This window comes from Jaculus jaculus, chromosome 13 (assembly GCF_020740685.1).
Source record: "Jaculus jaculus isolate mJacJac1 chromosome 13, mJacJac1.mat.Y.cur, whole genome shotgun sequence".
Classification (NCBI taxonomy): Eukaryota; Metazoa; Chordata; class Mammalia; order Rodentia; family Dipodidae; genus Jaculus; species Jaculus jaculus.
The window spans coordinates 66,916,507-66,937,193 of NC_059114.1; the positions used below are offsets into that span (position 1 = coordinate 66,916,507).

General features: G+C 46.0%; 1 protein-coding gene across 1 annotated transcript in view; it reads left to right on the forward strand.

Moving 5' to 3' along the window:
* The first annotated feature begins 18,285 nt into the window (after positions 1-18,285).
* Positions 18,286-20,687, forward strand: part of Prkaa1 (protein kinase AMP-activated catalytic subunit alpha 1) — a 42,509-nt gene continuing 40,107 nt past the window's right edge. Inside the window, exon 1 of the mRNA XM_045133081.1 lies at positions 18,286-18,412. Coding sequence (XP_044989016.1) covers positions 18,286-18,412 — 127 coding nt within the window. The remainder of the gene's footprint in view (positions 18,413-20,687) is intronic.

Genomic DNA, 20,687 nt, shown 5'->3' on the forward strand with positions numbered 1-20,687 from the left:
ATCACACCTTCCATGTCTCAGGGTCCACTGTGGAAGAGGTGGTAGAAAGAATGTAAGAGCCAAAGGAAGGATAGGGCTCCTTACAACACCCTCCTCCAGACACAAAATGGCCTGGATATCCATGACTTCACAGTGACTGACACTAGCTACACAAGACCACTACAATAGGAGGAAAAGATGATGACATCAAAATAAAAGAAAGACTGCTTGAGAGGGAGATGGGGTATGACGGAGAGTGGAGTTGCAAAGGGGAAAGTGGGGGAGGGAGGGATATTGTCTGCAATTATGGAAGTTATCAATAAAAAATAAATTTAAAAAGAAAAGAAAATAGCAAGCCATTTTTCAATAATTTTAGTTAGAGCAAATCTACCCTTTCTTGGTTGCTTCCTCAGAAAGAGGTTCTATAAGAGGTTGTGTTGTTATTATTATTATTATTATTATTATTATTATTATTATTTGAGGTAAGGCTCCAGGCTGACCTGGAATTCACTATGTAGTCTCAGTGTGGCCCCAAACTCACAGCGATCTTCCTACCTCTGCCTCCCAAGTGCCAGGATTGAAGGCATATGCCACCATGCCGGCTGGAGTTGGAATTTATGAAGGAAATTTTCAAATGACTGAGACATGGAGGTTAATATACAAATGTTTAGGAAAAGAAGAGACACTCAGGGGCATTGGGTGGGGCTGGGGTAATGACTCAGCACTTGATTGCAAGCCTGCTGGCCTGAGTTGAATTCTCTAGTCCCTCTCAGAGCCTGATGCAGTGGCACATAGTCTGTGATCCCAATACCTCCATGTCTGTGGGAGGTATGTGATCTCAATGTGCCCAGGTCAATGTGAGGCAGAGGCAGGAGAATCCAAATACTTGTGGGCCAGCTAGATTGCCACATACCGTAGCAGCATAAAACGAGACCCTATTCAAAAAAGAAGGTGAAAGGAGGGCTGGAGAGACCTGAAGCTGTTTACTTGCAAAGCCTGATGGTATGGGTTCCATTCTCCAGTACCCACATTAAGCCAGACGCACAAAATGGCACGTGTCTGGGGTTCATTTGCAGTGGCAGAACACCCCAGTGTACCCATACTCAGTAACTCTGTCTCTTTCTCTGTCTCAAATAAAAAGGAATTTTTTTTTTAAAAAAGATGGTGGGAGCTGGAGAGATGACTTAGCAATTAAGGCACTTGACTGCAAAGCCTAAGGACCCAAGCTCAATTCCCCAGATCCCACTTAAGCCAGATGTACATGGTGATGTATGCATCTGGAGTTTGTTTGCAGTCACTAGAGACCCTGGCATGCCCTTTCTCCCCACCCCACCCCTGTATCTTTCTCAAATAAATGAATAAAATATTTTTAATAAAAGAAGGTAGAAAAAGCCGGGCGTGGTGGCGCACACCTTTAATCCCAGCACTCGGGAGGCAGAGGTAGGAGGATTGCCATGAGTTCAAGACCACCCTGAGATGACAGAGTTAATTCCAGGTCAGCTGGGACCAGAGTGAGACCCTACCTCCAAAAAACAAACAAAAAAAAAAAAAGGTAGAAAGAGAAGATATACACCCCAAGGTTGTTCTCTGACACCCACATACATGATGTAGTGTACACACACACATGCACGCACTGAGTGTGCACAGAGAATTGAACAGTTTTCTTAAGAGAGTCACCAAAATATGCAACAGAATCCTCAAAAGTTTACATACTTTTGGGACACAGCCACTCATGAAGTGCCAGTGTTCAAGACATAATTTAGAAGCAGAAACCGGGCCCTCACCATACATCAAACATGCCAGAACTTCAGCACTTTACTGGACTACAACAGACCTCTTTGTCATGCTCAACCTGAATAAAACGTGTTGCACCAGGTGTGGTGTGGCTTGTGGGTGGTGTATTGCATGCCTTTAATCCCAGCCCTCAGGAGGATCACTCTGAGTTCAGGGCCACTCTAAGACTACACAGTGAATTCCAAGTCAACCTGGGCTAGAGTGAGACACTACCTCAAGAAGCAAAATTAGGACTGGACAGATGGCTTAGCAGTTAAGGCACTTTCCCTTGAAGCCTAAAGACTGATTCCCCAGTTCCCACAAGCCAGATGCACAAGGCGGTGCATGTGTCTGGAGTTTGTTCACAGTAGCTAGAGGCCCTGGCATACCCATTGTCTCTCTCTAACTGGGATTGAACCCTGGCAGACAGGCTTTGAACTGCTGAGCCATCTCCTCAGCCCACTGAGAAATTTAATATATAAATGTACAGTGATTTGATCATGTCCATTAGCCTCCTTTGTCCCTTCTCCCCTAGCTCCCATCCCCTGAAGACCCTCTTTCAAGGCAGTCCTCCCTCTGTTTCATTGTCTTGTTATTTTTTCCTTTTTCACTTTCCATGTTGAAAGGTTGATGGGCTCAGAGCTGTGCAGGTCTTGTCTAGCTAGGCAAGGACAACAACTGCCCAGTCAGGTCATCCAGATCATGGATGCACCAGTCCAGTACCTCAAACTCACAGTGAGCCTCCTACCTCTGCCTCCCTAGTGCTAGGATTAAAGGTGTGCACCACCATGCCTGGCTTTTGGAGTGGAATTTTTGAGTTTCCTGACAAGTAGATATTCTATGTTGAAGGAGAATATAAACTTCGATTTAAAAAAAAAAAATCTGGGCTGGAGAGATGGCTTAGTGGTTAAGCGCTTGCCTGTGAAGCCTAAGGACCCCGGTTCGAGGCTTGGTTCCCCAGGTCCCACGTTAGCCAGATGCACAAGGGGGCGCACGCTTCTGGAGTTCGTTTGCAGAGGCTGGAAGCCCTGACGCGCCCATTCTCTCTCTCTCTCCCTCTATCTGTCTTTCTCTCTGTGTCTATCGCTCTCAAATAAATTAAAAAAAAAATCTAGTTCTGTTTGTTTGTTTGTTTGTTTGGTTGGTTGGTTGGTTGGATTTGGAGGTAGGGTCTCACTCTAGCCCAGGTTTACCTGGAAATCACTCTGTAGTCCCAGGCTGGCCTTGAACTCACTGTAATCCTCCTACTTCTGCCTCCCAAGTGCTGGGATTAACGGCATGTGCAGCTGGCCAAAAACATTTTTTTTTTCTTGTTATTCAAGATAGGGTCTTGCTCTAGCCCAGGTTGACCTGGAATTCACTATGTAGTCTCAGGGTGGCCTTGAACTCATAGTGATCCTCCTACCTCTGCCTCCAGAGTGCTGGGATTAAAGGAGTGTGCCACCACACCTGGCTAAATTTAATTCTTTCTTTGTTTCATTTTTTTGTCCTTTATTTGAGAGAGAGAAAGAGCGAATGTGCTTGCCAGGGCCTCCAGCTATCATAAACAAACTCCAGATGCATGTGCCACCTTGTGCTCCTGGCTTATGTGGGACCTGGGGAATTAATCCTAGGTCCTTAGGCTTCTCAGGCAAGTGCCTTAACCATTGAACCATCTCTCCACCCTAAAATTTTTAATTCTTCTTTAAAACAATTTTTTAATTTAAATTTAAATTTATTTATTTGAGAGAGAAAAAGAGGCAGAGGGCTGGAGGAATTGCTTAGCAGGTAAAGCACTTGCCTGTGAAGTCTAAGGACCCCGTTTAGATTCCCTGTACCCACATAAACCAGATACACAAGGTTGGCATGCATCTGAAGTCTGTTTTCAGTGGCTGGAGGCCAAGGCATGCTCATTCTCTCTCTCTCTCTCTCTGCATCTTCCTCTCTCTCTCTCAAGTAAATGAATAAATAAATAAATAAAAAATTTAAAAATACAGGAGATACGAGAATTTTTTTAATTTTTATTTTATACACATAGCAGGTTATGCTCTTTAATCCCCTCATCCCTGCGGCCATTTCCCTGGGGCCCTCCTCAGTGGGGTTATGGTATTCCCTGTGGGGTCATGAAGGCCTCAGCCAGTCCAGGGGAACTGTGCCTTAGAGGATTCCAACATACTCTGTGGCTCTTACCATTTTTCTGCCCCCTCTTCTATAATGTTCCCTGAGCCATGGAAGGTCTGTTGGCAGTCTGATTTAGTGTTTAGTGTTCCTTGTAGCCTCTGGATTTCTGCTTTGGTGGGTTTTGATTGATCACCATGTCTGTTGCCACCACTCTGGAGCTGGTTGTCAGGCGAGCAATCAGAGCAGTGTTTATGTTGCTGCTTCCTCTGCTTCTCCTGGGTGCTGGCAGATGGGGAGGAGGTGGCAAGTCTCATGGAGAGCAGTCAGTCATCTAGTCATTGATAGATCTTGGCTCTCTGCCATTTTCTCGGTCATCTGTAAAAACAAAGCAGATTCTCCAACTAAGAGTGAGAGCAGCTCAGGTTAAATGGACTGCGCAAAGATCTGAGAGATTTTTGGTGTGTGAGCCCACCCTTCTTCTCCATAGAGCAGTGGGGGATTCTCTCTGAAGTCTGAGTTTCCCGACCATGGGAATCTGACCTGGTTTCCAGTAGGAGATATGAGTTCTCTCCCACTGAGTGGGCCTCATGTCCAATCAGAGATCAGTTGGTGACCAGCAGAGGCTGTGTGCCACTATTGCACAGGTGTGAACTTCTGGTCCAGCTGGTTGATTTTGTAGTCTGCAGGGCCCCCTGCTTATTCATGCTGCTGGTGACTGTCATCTTTCAGAGGCTCTCATAGGGCTCTCCAGCACTATGAGGGCTAGCCAGGAGGGAACTGGTTTCCCTTTTGGTTTCAACATGGTAAGAATGGTGTTGTTGTTGTTTTAGCTAGGTTGTTTGTTTATTTTTTGTTTTGTTTTGCTTTTCAATGTAGGTTCTTGCTCTAGCCCATAGTGACCTGGAATTCACTATGTACTCTCTGGGTAGCCTCAAACTCATAGCTGATCCTCCTACCTCTGCCTCCCAAGTGCTGGGTTTAAAGGCATGTGCCACCACACCTGGCAGTAAGAATGGGTTTTATAAAATGTTTTTTAATTTCTTTGCAAGGAGAGTGGAGAAAGAGGAGAGAGAGAGAGAGAGAGAGGGAGGGAGGGAGGGAGGGAGGGAGGGAGGGAGGGAGGGAGGGAGGGAGGGAGAATGGGATTGCCAGGGCCCCTTGTCTTTGCAAGTGAACTCCAGATGAATCTACCTTTACACAGATACTGGAGAATAAAATCCAGGCCAGCAAGCTCTGCAAGTAAGCACAATTTATTTATTTATTTGGTTTTTGTAAAGTAGGGTTTCACTCTAACCCAGGCTGACCTCAAATTCACTCTGTAGTCTCAGGGTGGCCTCAAACTTACAGCAAGCCTCCAATCACTGCCTACAAAGTGCTGTGCTTGTAAGCACCTTTTTAACCTCTGAGCCATCTCTCCAGTCCAGTAGTGGGTCTTAATTAGTGACTTCTTTCCAAAGATTGGAAGGCGAGAAATGGAGTAACTTTACAATAGAAAAACCTAGCCTTAGCCAGGCAATCAAGGTCAACATCAACAGGATAAATCATGTTGACAGGATGCACTCTTTTTTTTTTTTTTAAATTTATTTATGTGAGAGTGACAGACACAGAGAGAAAGTCAGAGGGAGAGAGAGAGAATGGGCGCGCCAGGGCTTCCAGCCTCTGCAAACGAACTTCAGATGCGTGCACCCCCTTGTGCATCTGGCTAACGTGGGACCTGGGGAACCGAGCCTCGAACCGGGGTCCTTAGGCTTCACAGGCAAGCACTTAACCGCTAAGCCATCTCTCCAGCCCCAGGATGCACTCTCGATACACTGTGATGGACGTTGGCCACTAGTCTCTGAGTTTTACCACCTCAGACCCACATCACCAGTTGTGGTAGTTTGAATCTGTGTCCCCCCAGTAGACTCAGGTGTTATTAAAATTGAGTTTGTAGCTTCTGCCCATAGAAGGCAGACTCCTGCTACAGGGAAGTGTATCACTGGGGATGGATCTGAATCCCAGCCTAAGGTGTGCAAAGCAGTGTGATCTCTGCCCGGGTCCCTGCTGCTGGCTGCAGTTCCCTGCTTTTTCACTGCCTGTTTGTGTTTCCTTGTGGTGCTGACTAGTGGTGGTTGCTCTCTGCTTGGATTTGTGAAAGGAGGTGTAGTGATTTTATTCACATGTCCCCCTAAGCTTATGGGTTCTGAATGCTAGGTCTCCAGCTGGTGGCAATTTGGAAATTGGAGACTCCTGGAAGTGGTGAATTTTGGAGGGTGGGCTTATGAATGTTATAGCCAGCTTCCCCTTGCCAGTGTTTGGCACACCCTCCTGCCGCTGTCTGCCACCTGCTGTGGAAGAGTTGATGTCCAGCTGCAGTGGAAAAGAAACTGAAAGCTGGGTTGATACACTGAGGCACTGGACGACTTAGCTGGTGAGGAGCTGAACTTATCTCTGTCAGCAGCTGAAGGAATCCCAAAGAGAGAACTGTCTAGGGGGACCAGAAGAGATGATAAGAGGGAAGAGCAGTTTAGACTAAAATAAGAATAAAACAGAGCTCATAGTTAGGGTGACCCAACTACATGATCCACATGCCTATTGATTCATAGGTGTGTTTTGAAAAATTGTTTGGAAGCGTTCAGACTACACAAGCTAACTGTCACGTGCTGCTTTTGTAAACCAGCCGCCGGCTTGCCCACTCACCACTTCCCTCAGCTCTGAACACTATAAAATGAAAGTAGAATCTCAGCTTAACACTGCAGTTACTTTGGGGAGCGATCCCAACTTTGGTTCTGGGAAAGAAAACTCCTCTATTTTCGCTCATGCTGGCATTGAAGTGGTCTTCTCAGAGAAGTTCTGCAACTCCGCCTTTGCTCACAACACCATCAGTTTTCCCCTGCAACCATGGGAGTTTCTCCGGGACTCTGTAAGCCAAAATAAACCTTTCCTCCAACAAGCTGCTTTTTTGGTTGGGTACTTTCTGCCAGCAACAGGAAGCTGACTGCAACAAGGGGCCAGCCTCTTTCACCATTATGGAACTTCCCTTGGATCTGTAAGCTGAAACAAACCCTTCCTCCTATAAACTGTGCTACATCAGTCTAGCCATAGGAAAATCAGCAGGCGAATTCTAACAGAGGGACAATCGCAAAAGCACCTAACCTACCACAATACTGGCAGGGACATCAAGCCAAAAACGTCTGAGAAACAAATATGAAATGAAGCACACGCAGTAATTCCTGTTTTGGGCTGCTGCGATACTTTGTATAATAAGTAATGTATTTGAGGCTGGGCGTGATGGTGCATACCTTATACTTGATATATGTGGTGGTTTGATTCAGGTGTCCCCCATAAACTTAGGTGTTCTGAATGCTAGGCTTCCAGATGATGGACATTTGGGAATTAACGCCTCCTGGAGGCAGTGTATTGTTGGGGGTGGGCTTATGGGTGTTATAGCCAGTTTCCCCTTACCAGTGTTTGGCACACTCCTGTTCCTATTGTCCATTTGATGTTGGCCAGGGGGTGATGTCCACCCTCTGCTCATGCCATTGTTTCCCTCTGCCATGGAGCTTCCCCTCGAGTCTATAAGCCAAAATAGACCTTTTCCTCCCCACCCCCTCCAAAGCAGCTCTGGGTCAAGTGATTTCTGCCAGCAGTGCCAACCTGATTGCAACAGTAATTTGCTGCTAGACACCTGACTGTGTGGCTTTGGCCTTTTGGAGCTGATTTTTAAGAGGAATGTGGAAGGATTTGAAACCTTGGCCTCAGAGATGCCATGCAGTGCTCTAAGAACAGCTTGATGGACTATTCTGGTCACAGTTGAAAGAAATGAATGCAGTAAGACTATGAGGTCCATAGTTCTTACTGGCTTATGAGGGTGAGAAAGAGCTTTGCCTGGACTAGGCTAGAAGCAGTTTGTGTGAGAGGTTTGCTGTTATGTCCCTGTCCTGAGAATTTGTGCAGGATTGTTTTGTTTAGAAATGGACTGGTATTAGCGGAGGGATATGGCACAGAAATGAAATCTTTGGGCTGAAACTTCTGCCCACTCAGCTGCAATTATATGAGAGATTCAACCTTTGAGATTGGGCCAGCTGACCTGCATTGGGACAACAGACAGAATGCAATCTTTTGAAGAGAACTGAATGCTGAAGGAAAGTTGCTGGCTTCAGATGAAGTTTTCCAGGACTGTGAGTAGCCTAGCTGGAGGGGTGGAATTGGAACTCCAGAGACTTGTTGATTAGACTTGTAGATTTTTCACTCACTAGAGTTATTGGACTTGGAGCTACAGAGTTTGATGTTTGCCCTGATTGGTTTTGTTTTGTTTTGTTTGTTTTTGGTTTTTCGAGGTAGGGTCTCACTCTGGTCCAGGCTGACCTGGAATTAACTATGTAGTCTCAAGGTGGCCTTGAACTCATGGCGATCCTCCTACCTCTGCCTCCCGAGTGCTGGGATTAAAGGCATGTACCACCATGCCCGGTTTGCCGTGGTTGTTTTAAATCTTATATTGGTTGGATATTTCTTTGCTATGCCCAATGTCATCTTTTGCATTGTGAATATTTATTCTGTGCCAGTATGTCTTTTTTGGGGGGGTTGTATTTTTTGGTATTATGGCTCAATTAAAAGATCTTGGATTATGGGGATGTTTGAACATCATTAGGACTCATAAAAATATGGGGACTTTTACAATGGACTGAATGCATTGTATTTTACATCATGGGTGGTTATTACTTTGTGGGGGCTAGGGGCGGAATGTGGTGGTTTGAGGAGGAGGAGGAGGGGGAGAAGGAGGAGGAGAAGAAGAAAGAACAAACGAACTATATTTGATGTTTATGTCTGGTTCCCATCCCATAGCTAAGACCCTTATAGAAGGGGTCATTAGGAAAATCTTTTTGTCTAATATTTGGGTTTTATCCCTGTTCCTGACACAAAACTTCTAAGACCTCTACAATTTTCCAAGTAACAAGAACATCCTTTGTTCTTTGTTCTCACAAACAAACCATGGGATAACTTCAGGATGGGAGCATCTTACCAAAGGAACCAACCATGTGATTAGAGAACCGGCACTTTCTGCTCTACCCCTAGCCTCTGCCAGGTGAAAAGGGACTGAACGTTGAGGTTATTGCCAACAGCAAATCATGTGCTCATTCAGTCACTTCATGTTTAGCAAATGCGATATGGTTGAGCCACATTTCCAGCCTGCCTTTGACTCTTACTTTGTTCCCCTTTCCAAAGGTAACCAAAACTACCAGTTTCTTGGGAAAAAGGTGTATTTCTAAAATAAATCCACTTCCAATCTGAGTTTCATCACTCTACAATATGATGTCCAGATTAAGAAGCACATCTGAGGCCTTTCAGGATTCAGCCCCATTTACCTCTCTTGGGTCTATCCATCTGCCTGTAAGCCAGATTCTGTCTGCTGCAGCTACTAGCTCTTCCTACATAGGCTAAGGGTTACTTTATGATTTTTAAGATGCTGTTTTCTCCACCTGGGGATGCATACCCCAAATCCTCCCCATTTCTCATGCCTCCCTTTGGTGGAAAACATTACCACAGGGAGCAGGTGAGATGGCTCAGTGGTTAAAGGCACTTGCTCACAAAGCCTGCCTGCCCTGGTTCAGATCCTTACTACTCATGTAAAGCCAGATGCACAAAGTGGCACATGCATCTGGAGGTCATTTGAAGTGACAATGGGACCTGGTTTACCCATAGTCTCCTCTAATACAAATATTAAAAAAGAAGCTGGGTGTGGTGGCACACATCTTTAATCCCAGTACTTGGGAGGCAGAGGTAGGAGGATTGCCATGAGTTTGAGACCACCCTGAGATTACATAGTGAATTCCAGGTCAGCCTGTGCTACAGTGAGACCCTATCTCAAAAAACACACACATAAAACATTACCTTAATATTTCTTCTTAAACATATTAAAAACCTGAACTCGGGGCTGGAAAGATGGCTCAGCAGTAAAGGTGTTCACTTGCAAAGCCTGATGGCCCAGGGCTTGATTCTCCAGTACCCATGAAAAACCAGATGCACAGAGTGGCGAATGCATCTGAAGTTTGTTTGCAGTGGCAAGTGGCCTTGTCATGATCATTCTCATTCTCTCTCCTTGCAAATAAATAAAATAAATCCTGAGCTCTGATAGATAATCACAGATAAAAGTTTTATCTAACTCTCATGAGGCTCTTTAAGACTATATATATTTTTTGTTTTTCATTTCAAGGTAGGGTCTCACTCTAGACCAGGCTGACATGGAAAACTCACTGTGTAGTGCCAGGCTGGCCTTGGATTCACAGTGATCCTCCTACCTCCGCCTCCCAAGTGTTGGGATTAAAGGTGTGTCCCACCACACCTGGCCCAGCTAAGCTTTTATTATTGTACCCTTGACATTTATTTTCTTTGCTACTAGAAGGCAGGTATTGTGTTCTTTTTCTTTAAGTCCATGTGGTCTAGAAAACTGTCCAATACATAATTTTTGTTTAGTAAATATCGGGTATTAATTATAATGTGGCTGCAGTTTAGCAATGGAAATACAAGACTACATTGATGGCTATATAGAATTTTTAGTTCTTTGGTTTTTTGTTGTTGTTGTTTTGTTTTGTTTGTTTGTTTTGTTTGTCGAGGTAGGGTCTTGCTCTAGCACAGGCTGACCTGGAATTCACTCTGTAGTCTCAGGGTGACCTGGAACTCAGGGCAATCCTCCTACCTTTCCTGAGTGCCCAGCAGTTCTTTGTTGTTTTTCAAGGTAGAGCCTCACTGTAGCCCAGGCCAACTTGGAATTCACTAGGTAGTCTCAGGGTAGATTCAAACTCATGGTGATCCTCCTACCCCTGCCTCCCTAAGTACTGGGATTAAAGGTGTTCCCGGCTTGGAATTTTTAGTTCTCTCTATCACATTTACAGCTGATCACTGAGGACAGAGACAAGTCACCGTCTAGTGCAGCAGCTCTGAAGAAGAGGAGGCGAAGAGCAGGCATGCTCCTGCAGGAGCAGTAACGGCCTCGAGGGGAAGCTGCCGTCCGCCACCCACCTCCTCCACTACTCCACCTCCTCCTACTGCAACAATGTTGTGTCACCACGATGCCTTCATCAGCACTGAGCTAATTCGAATTAATAAGCGCTCACATACTAAAGCTGTGTAGTGCACTTTCAGCCTCTCTTTTGGGCATTTTCTTTTTTATTGACAACTTCCATACTTACAGACATAAGCCATGGTAATTCCCTGCCCTTCCCCACCTTCCCCTTCTCAAATCCACTCTCCATCATATCCCTTCCCTCTCTCAGGTGAGTCTCTTTTGTTTTGATTTCATCATCTTTTCCTCCTATTATGAGGGTCTTGGGAAGGTGGCGCCAGGCACTGCGAGGTTACTGTCATCCTCTCTTATTAAACTAGAGTGGTTTCAAGTTCCTTCTGTGTCACTGCTGCTCACTTATGTTCCAATCTACCTGACTGAGAAGGATAGGGTTACAACAGACAGGGCAGCAACTGGATGTAAGCCACGGTCTTACTTATCTTTGCCTCCACACTGGAAGAATGTGAAGATTAGCTACCCTAGCTGGAGGCAGGGGATACTGTAAACGGTCACTGTAGAACATGACACTGCCTTCTTTCATGGCTTCTTATATTTTGGAAAAGTGTAATTTTTCATAGTGTCTGGTAGTTAGCAAACAGAAAAAAGTGAACATTTGGAGATGGATCTTTGGGATAGGGAAAGAGAGTCAAAGAAATTGTGATTAAAAAAAAAAAAAGTTAGGCATGGTGGTACACACCTTTAGTCCCAGCATTTGGGTGACAGAGGTAGTGGGATTGATGTGAGTTTGAGGCCAGGCTGAGGCTGCAGAGTGAGTTTCAGGTCAGCCTGGGCTAGAGTTAGACCCTGCCTTGAAGAAAGAAGAAAAAAAAAAAAAGATAGAAAGGAAGAAAAAGAAAATATGCTAACAAATTTAAAAGTACCTTCAATCCCAGCACTGGGGAGGATGTGGTAGGAGGACTGCCCTAAATTCAAGGCCAGCCTGGATTAGAGTGAGTTCCAGGTGTAGTGTGAGATCATGCCTCAAAAAAAAAAAAAAACAAAAAGGGGCTGGAGAGATGGCTTAGCGGTTAAGTGCTTGCCTGTGAAGCCTAAGGACCCCGGTTCGAGACTTGGTTCCTCAGGTCCCACGTTAGCCAGATGCACAAGGGGGCGCACGCGTCTGGAGTTCGTTTGCAGAGGCTGGAAGCCCTGGCACGCCCATTCTCTCTCTCTCCCTCTATCTGTCTTTCTCTCTCTGTCACTCTCAAATAAATAAATTAATTAATTAAAAAAAAAAAAAAACAAAAAGGCAGCCTGGCGTGGTGGCACACACCTTTAATCCCAGCACTCAGGAGGCAGAGATAGGAGTGCTGTGAGTTCCAGGCCTCCCTGAGTGAATTTCAGGTCAGCCTAGGCTCGAGTGAAACCCTACCTCAAAAGACCAAGAAAAAAAAAGGTGGGGAGGACTGGAGAGATGGGTCAGTGGTTAAGGCACTTGCTTACAAAGCCTAAGGACTCAAGTTTGATTCCCCAGTACCCACGCAAAGGCAGATGCATAGGTGGCACACATGTCTGGAGTTCATTTGCAGTGGCTAAAGGCCCTGGTGTGCCCATTTCCTTTCTCTATCTGTCTCTTTCTCTCTATTGCTTTCTCAAATAAATCAAGTATTAACAAAAGAAAAGCGGGTGGCTGAACAGATAGCTTAGTGATTAAGGCACTTGCCTGCAAAGCCAAAGGACCCAGGCTTGACTCCTCAGTACTCACATAAAGCCAGATGTACAGCATGAAGTATGTGTGTACGGTTCCTATGCAGCAGCAGGAGGCCCTGGCATGCCCATTCTCAGCCCCTCTCTAAAATAAAAAACAAGTATTTTTCAAAAAGCAAAAATTATTTGTGAGATTTATTTTTACACATGGTGAGGGTATCTCATTTGTATCTTAGGCTTTTGTTTCCCCAACAATGTTTTAAACTTTATACATAACTACAACTATATATGACAATAACATAAAATGGAAAAAAAAAAAACAACCTCATGTTTCTGCTTCCAAAAGCTTCTAGCACATTCTTTTAAAACATTTCTTATCTATTTATTTGTATTGTGTGTGTGCCTGAATGCATGCATTGGTGTGCCAGGCTATCTTGCTGTTGCAAACACCCATCCAGCTTCATGTGGGTAATGGAGAATTGAACCCTGGTCTGACAGGCTTTGCAAACAAATACCTTGAACCACTGAAACATCTTTCCAGATCTATAGTATATTCTTCAGTCTTCATAATTTCATAAAAAAAGGTAAATGGCATACGGATTCAACTTCAATTTGCTAGGCTTACTAGGCACAGAGCTTGCATATACATACATACATACATATATATATATGAATGTTTTATTTATTTTATTTTATTTTTTAATTTTTTTGTTTATTTTTATTTATTTATCTGACAGTGACAGAGAAAGAGGCACAGAGAGAGAGGGGGGGGTGAGTGGGCGCGCCAGGGCTTCAAACTCAAAGCGCGCCACTGCAAACAAACTCCAGACGCGTGCGCCCCCTTTTGCATCTGGCTAACGTGGGTCCTGGAGAATCAAGCCTCAAACCAGGGTCCTTAGGCTTCACAGGTAAGCACTTAACCGCTAAGCCATCTCTCCAGCACTGAATGTTTTATTTTTCTGGGTTTTGTCTGGCTGGGGTTCTAAAGGCTTCCTGTATCTGTATTGGCACCTCTTTCCCAATTTGGGGGAAATTTTCCTCTATGATTTTGTTGAAGATGCCTACTATGCCTCTGGAGTGGAGTTCTTCTCCTTCTACTATGCCCTGAATTCTTATATTGGATCTTTTCATAGTGTCCCGAATATCTTGAAATTCCCACTGATACTTTTCTGTAAGTTTGTCTTTCTCTTTGTTGGACGGCATTAGGTCTGCCACCTGGTCTTCTAGCTTAGATATTCTGTCCTCTCCCTCATCCATCCTACTGGTGAGATTTTCTACAGAGTTTTTTATTTCATTAACTGTGTTCTTCATTGCTAGTAATTCTGACTGGTTTTTCTTTATTATTTCTATTTCCCTATTTATGTCTTGTATTGCCTTCTTTATTTCATTAAATTGGTGTCCTGCCTCTTCTTTGATTCCTTTGATTTCCTCTTTGATTTCTTCTTTGTTTTCATGTGTTCTTTAACCTCTTTGAACATATTTATAATTATTCTTTTGAATTCTTTCTCAGGCATTTCCTCTAACTCTTTCTCACTGGAGGACATTTCTGATGCATTCATACTTTTAGGTGGATTTATATCGTCTTGCTTTTTAGTGTTTCTTGTGCTATAATGCATATATTTTTGCATCTTGGATTAAGTTAATGCTTGGATTTTCTAGCTAGCTGTGTATTCTTAGCTGTATCAATTGACTTGATGTAATATATTTTCAGGGTAGGACCTTAAGGTGTTAGGTGTGACTCTTAAGACTCTCAGAGTATCTACAAAGATGTTCTTAGGGGTTGAGTTTCCCTGCTATAGGAGTATTCAAGCAGGCTGAGTGGAATAAAATACAGGTAGATTCTAAAATTTCACTAAACACTGTACACATTCAATCAAAAACAGCCCCGACTATGTATGCAAGAGTAGTTATTATAATGACCAGATCCTCTATCAACAAAGAGGTTCAGATTTCTGGTCTGTTGAGGGATCCAAGTCAGCTTGTGACCAAGTGAGACCCTTCCCTGGTGCAATTCCAGTTACCTTGGGTGATTTTGGTCTCAGTCAAGTTGCTGCCTGGGTCGTCGGGCTGCTGTTCTGATTTCTGGAGCTGGGCACTTGCTTTTCCTACGGGGCAAACTGAGCTGCTGCTGCTGCCTCTGCTGCTGCTATAGCTGCCACTGCTGGAGCCACCACTGCTGCTGAAGCTGCTGCTGCTGTGTCCACTGCCGCTGCTCCCCCTGAAGCTGCTGCTGTGGGATCTGCCGCTGCTGCCGCTCCTGGGTCCGCTGCTGCTGGGGCCACTGGTACCGGTGCTGGAGCCGCTGAAGTTGCTGCCGAACTCTGCTCCTGCTTGGGTCCCGCTGTCAGCCCAAGTTGGTGTGGCCAGGTCCCGGGCCGCTGCTCTGTTTGCTGGAGCTGGGCTCAGGCGGTGGGGGAGGGGAGGGAGCCGAGGTTACTCTGGTTGTCTCGCTGTTCCACGTGTTCTTCTACCTCGCGTTCTGCTCCTCTGTTGCTCGCTGCCGCTCTCCCCTCACGTGTCCCGAGTTGCGGAGAGCGTGGTGTGAGGGGAAAATCCCGCACCTGGCTTTTCCTGCGGCTCGAGCCGAGAGTCTGGCGGCTTTCTGCTGCGCCGCGGCTGCGGCAGTTGGCCGAGCTGCTGGAGTCGCTTTTCCCGCCTGTGCGGGCTCTGGATGCTCTATAACTCTTCTACTTCTCCGCTGCCGCCTCAATTTCCTATACACCTCACTTTTTAGTAAAAGTGTGTATTTTGCTGAGTTTTTTTTTGGTCTTTCTCCCCCCTAGGCTGCTTTGGCGTGGTACCTACACCACCATCTTAACCGGAAGTCCTGAATGTTTTATTTTTGAGGTAGGGTCTCACTCTAGCCCAGGCTGTCCTGAAACCCTCATTATAGTCCCAGGCTGGCCTTGAAATCACAGAGATCCTCCTACCTCTGACTCCCAAGTGCTGGGATTAAAGGCGTGCACAATGACGCCCTGCTAAAACTGAGGTACATTTTTTGAGACATGTTCTCATGCAGCCCCTTAAACTCCCTATGGACATGAGGATGACCTTGAACTTCCAGTCTTCTTGCTTCCTCCTCCAGAGTGGTTGGATTATAGGATTGCCCAACCATTCTCAGTTTTATATGGTGCTGAAGATAGAACACAGGACTTCCTGCATGCTAGGCAAGCACTCTGCCACCAAAGTTACATCCCTCAGCCCCATCATTCTTTCAAGAAATTACTTGGATATTCCAGGTCAGCTCTGAGCTACAGGGAGACCCTACCTTGGGAAAAAAAAAAAAAAAAAAGGATGGAGAAGTGGGTGGATCACTGTGAGTTCGAAGCCACCTTGAGACTACATAGTGAATTCCAGGTCAGCCCAGCCTGTAATTCACTATGTAGTCTCAAACTAAACTTGAATTCATGGTGATCCTCCTACCTCTGCCTCCCGAGTGCTGGGATTAAAGGTGAGCGTCACCACACCCGGCAACATGTAAGCTTATGTAACTGAAAAGTCCAGGATGTAGAAGAAAATTTTCAAATTCTCCATTAAGTAGGAACCTCTCATAGCCAGTATTTGTTTTCCTTATATAACTCATGCAAGCAGAACAAACTACAAATACTTTTCCTTATGCAAGAAATTCTACCACTCTTGTACTTTAAATGAAAGAAGAACACTGAAGTCATGCTCAGTGGGTTAAATATTACAAGGTTGATGGAAAGTTCAATTTCCTATAACAAACTTTACAGGGTGTAAATACAATTTTCTATGATAATCAAGCATCATAGTCTTAAGGTTAAGGGTTATAAAACAATAAAACATTATAGTTAGAGTAGAATATCGTAGATCTTCTTGCATACAAACTGCTCAATATCACAACGTCAAGATATAAGAATAATGTAATTTGAAATAAGAAAAAAAGAAAAACAAAAAATATAAAAAAGAAATGACTTGGATAAATCCTAGGTATGAGGCAAATTTGAAGGAATTTAAGATGTTATTTCTGGAGGTGGGTGAAATTAAAAGTTACAGGGTTTTCCCTCCCTAATAGGATCCAGAGAGCTCTTTCTTTTATAAGATCCAAAAAACCTGAGCTGCGGAAACTCACAAGGCAAACAGGGAAAGGCACAGAAACCAGTTATCCAAACATGTCAGTAACCAAAAGTTCCTTTTCCTTTCCTTTTTGGTTTTTTTGAGGTAGGGTCTTGCTCTTGCAAGGCTTACCTGGAATTCACAATGTTGTCTCAGGGTGACCTTGAACTCTCAGTAATCCTTCTACCTCTGCTTCCCCATTCTTTGCTTTTTTTTCTTTTTCCTTTGTTTTACTTTGCAATACAAACACAGTCCATAGAAGAGTAGGAACTCGGTTATCCAGAGTTAGTTGTACTGTTCCCTGTTTACGAGATGTAATTTTAAGCTCAGCGGTATTTCCTTTCCCTGTAACAATTTCCTTGGAACTAGTGCTCAGTCTATGTTACTTTGATTTCATCAACCAAAACAAAATCAGGAGAGTTAGTAATCTTCACTGGGAAGAAAAAAAAATAGTATTTTTAGTCAGAGTGACCTTTTTCTTGCTCGTGGACACGGGCCCAATATTGTGACACTGCAAAACTAGAGTACATACACTTTTTTATTCTGACGCTGCAGTTGACTTTGCACATTGTTATAGGAGTGGACTTGAATAACAAACTTACTTGAAAATTCTGTTACAAGCAAGCCCACGTTCCTTGTTATAGCTCCGTCTATAAAGACAACACAGCCTCACTGTAATGCAAAAAATATTTGGCAGGCTGGAGAGATGGCTTAGCCTTGAAGGAGCTTGCCTGCGAAGCCCAAGGACTCAGGTTTGATTCCCCAGAACCCACGTAAGGCAGATGCACAAGGGGGCGGGGCGCATGCTTCTGGAGTTAGTTTGCAGTACCTGGAGGCCCTGGTGCACCCATTCTCTATCCGCCTCTTTTCTTTCTCTCTTCAATAAATAAATACTTGTTTTTAGTATAGTGAAAGTGTACATTCTTTTGAAAATCTAAAAATGCTAATTTGTACACTTCATAAATTCAGGAGATTCCCCCCTTTTCACAGACATCCCAGGATGGTCTTTGCTATAGGGGAAACCTGGGGCCAACATTCAGCAAGACCGACCTGCTGCTGTGGCCAGCAGCTAGTGACTGGCTTGGAGTGTGAAAAGAAAGGGGGGCAGGGGAAATGGGGAGAAAGGACAGGCTGGAGAGATGGCTTAGCAGTCAAGGGGTCTGCCTGCGAAGCCTAAGGACCCAGGTTCAATTCCCCAGAACCCACGAGGAGCCAGATGCACAGGGCGGCACACGCGTCAGGAGCTCGTTTGCAGTGGCTACAGGCCTGGGGGGGGGGGGCGCCCATTCTCAGAAGAGAAGAGAAAAAAGAAGAGCAGCGAGGGAAACGAGCAACGCCCTGGGGTGGCAGCACGGCGGCGTCCCGCGGCAACGGGACCTCGCGAGCCCCGGTCTCTCCGGGGACTCGGCCGGGGCGCCGCGCCCTCGCCCGCCGAGGACCCGCTGCAGGCCTCGGGCACGGGCACGGGCACCGGGGCGGAGCGCGCGCGCGCGGGCGGGCGGAGCGCGGGGAGCCCGGCAGCGGGAGCGGGAGCGGGCGGCGGCGGCGGCGGCGGCGGGGCGAGGGCGGCGGCCCGGACCGCGCTCCCTCCGGCCCCGCGCCCGCCCGCCCGCCCGTCCTCCGCCCCGGCGCCGCCCGCGCCCTCCGCCCCCTCCTCCCGCGGCGCCATGCGCAGACTCAGTTCCTGGAGAAAGATGGCGGCCGCCGACAAGCAGAAGCACGACGGGCGGGTGAAGATCGGACACTACATCCTGGGGGACACGCTGGGCGTCGGCACCTTCGGGAAAGTGAAGGGTGAGGACCCCGGGCCCGCCGGGCCGAGCCGGGCCGGGCTGGGCCGGGCCGGGCCGCGGCGGCGCCGGGCCGCGTCCTCCTCCCGCGCCCGCCCGCCCGCGGGTCCCCGCAGGGCCCAGGCCGCCGCGGTCCTCGGGGAGGGGTCGCCATGGCGACGGCGTGGCGGCCTCCGGGCGGGGGAGCCGCGCGGGGTCGGGGCGCTCTGCCCGCCGCCTCCCTGCCAGCCTGCGTGCGGGCCCCGCGTCCGTGGCCGTTCTGTCCCCCTGGAGAGGCTGGCGCCGCGCCGGTGCTCCCCGGGTCGGGAGTGGTGTGGTGGGCAGGAAAGGACGCCGGCTTCCCGCAGCCCGCCGGCTGCCTCCGGCGTTGTTCAGTTTCCAGTGTGTGCGGCGGGCTGGGCAGATGCAACCTCCCCGAGATGTTCATCAGCCTGCCGGTGCAGTTCGCTTCCGTTTGTTTTCACAGCCCGGCTTATATATTAATGATTTAGAGCACGTCACTTGAGTCTTTTTGTTTTAGCTAAGACAAGTGTAAAATATCTGTGTGTGTGTGTGTGTGTGTGTGTGTGTGTGTGTGTGTACCAACAATACAACTATTCTGTCAATGGCAAACCTGCTGTCACGTCCATCAACTGACAACATTTTAATTGCAAGCTCGGTGAAATAATTTTTTTTTAATTAGCTATGTTATTAACTATTTAGAGAAGGACGTTTGGGTCTGGTAAATAATGCATTCATGCCTTGGTTTTGGAACAATGATAGGCAGTGACTTGCATTTACTAAGCTGTAAATACTTCGAAGAAAAGGCTTGTGAGAATCTTTTTGTTTTAATTTTGTTTATTTATTTGAGAAACAGAGAACGAGATAGAAAAAGACGCAGGTAGCAAGAGATAGTGGGCTTACCAGAGCCACTGCAAATGCGCCACCTTGTGCATCTGGCTACGTGGGTACTAGGGAATCGAACGTGGGTCCTTAGGCTTCACAAGAAAGCAACTTACCCGCTAAACCGTCTCTCTAGCCTGTGAAAAATCTTCTCAGTAAGTTAAATGAGCCTTGCTCTGCCATAGTTAAACGTTTTCTGGTTTGGGATTGACTATTTAGGGATGGAACAAAACAGAAGACCCCTTCCATCCTCTTGCCCTTTCTGAGCCATAGGCTGGAAAGCTGCTGTGTGGCTCAGTAGTGAGGCAAATGCATAACCCTTAGGCACAGCAGCAAGGCCCGCAGTGTAGGGAAGAAACCTGTGCAGACTGTGGTGGTAACAGCTGTGAGACGGCAGTGGGCTAGTAACACATGCCTGTGCTCTTGCAAATTTTTAAAATTGTTTGAGGGTCTCATATACCCTAGGCTGTCCTCAACCTTCCTACGTGACTTAAGGTTGACCTTTCTGTTGGGGGAGGGGTTCTAGGTAGGGTCTCACTGTAGTCCAAACTGACCTGGAATTCATTATATAGTTTCAGGGGGACCTTGAAATCACAGTGAGATTAAAGGTGTGTACCAACACGCCATAAGGTTGACCTTTAACTATTAAGGATATAGCATCCCAATTGCTAGAATAATGCCCAACTTAAATGTATGTATGTGTGTGTGTGTATGTATGTGTGTGTGTGTGTGTGTGTGTGTGTGTGTATGTATGTATGTATATATATAAATATATAAATTATATATTAATATAATAATATATATATTAATTTAATTGAGAGGGAGAAAGAGAATATGGGCATGCCAGGGCTCCCATCCACTGCGTACAAACTCCAGATGCATGCGACACCTTGTGCATCTGGCTTACATTGGTCCTGGGGTCCTTTGTCTTTGTAGGCAAGTGTCTTAACTGCTAAGCCATTTCTCCCAGCCCTACTCAGCTTTCTTCTACCGTAATATATTTCCTTTTCGTTCATAATTTTTTGTTTGTTTTTGTTTTGTTTTTCTAGGTAGGGTTTCACTCTAGCTCAGGCTGACCTAGAATTCACTATGTAGTCTCAGGATGTCCTTGAACTCACAGCGATCCTACTACCTCTGCCTCCCGAGTGCTGGGATTAAAGGCATGTGCCACCACGTCCAGTGTTTTTATTAAATTATGAATTGTTTGTTTAGAGGAAATCACAACTTGTGGAGTTTATTTAAGGGAAACTGGGTCTAGGAAGGGAGGCTAAACCCATGGGGAGTAGGAAAATGTGGAAAACACAGCACAGTCTGAGATTCATTTCAGAGAAGCTAAATGGCAAGTGGTGATGTCTTAAGGAAGAATAGCAGAGAGAAAATATTAAAGCAGAGCATGG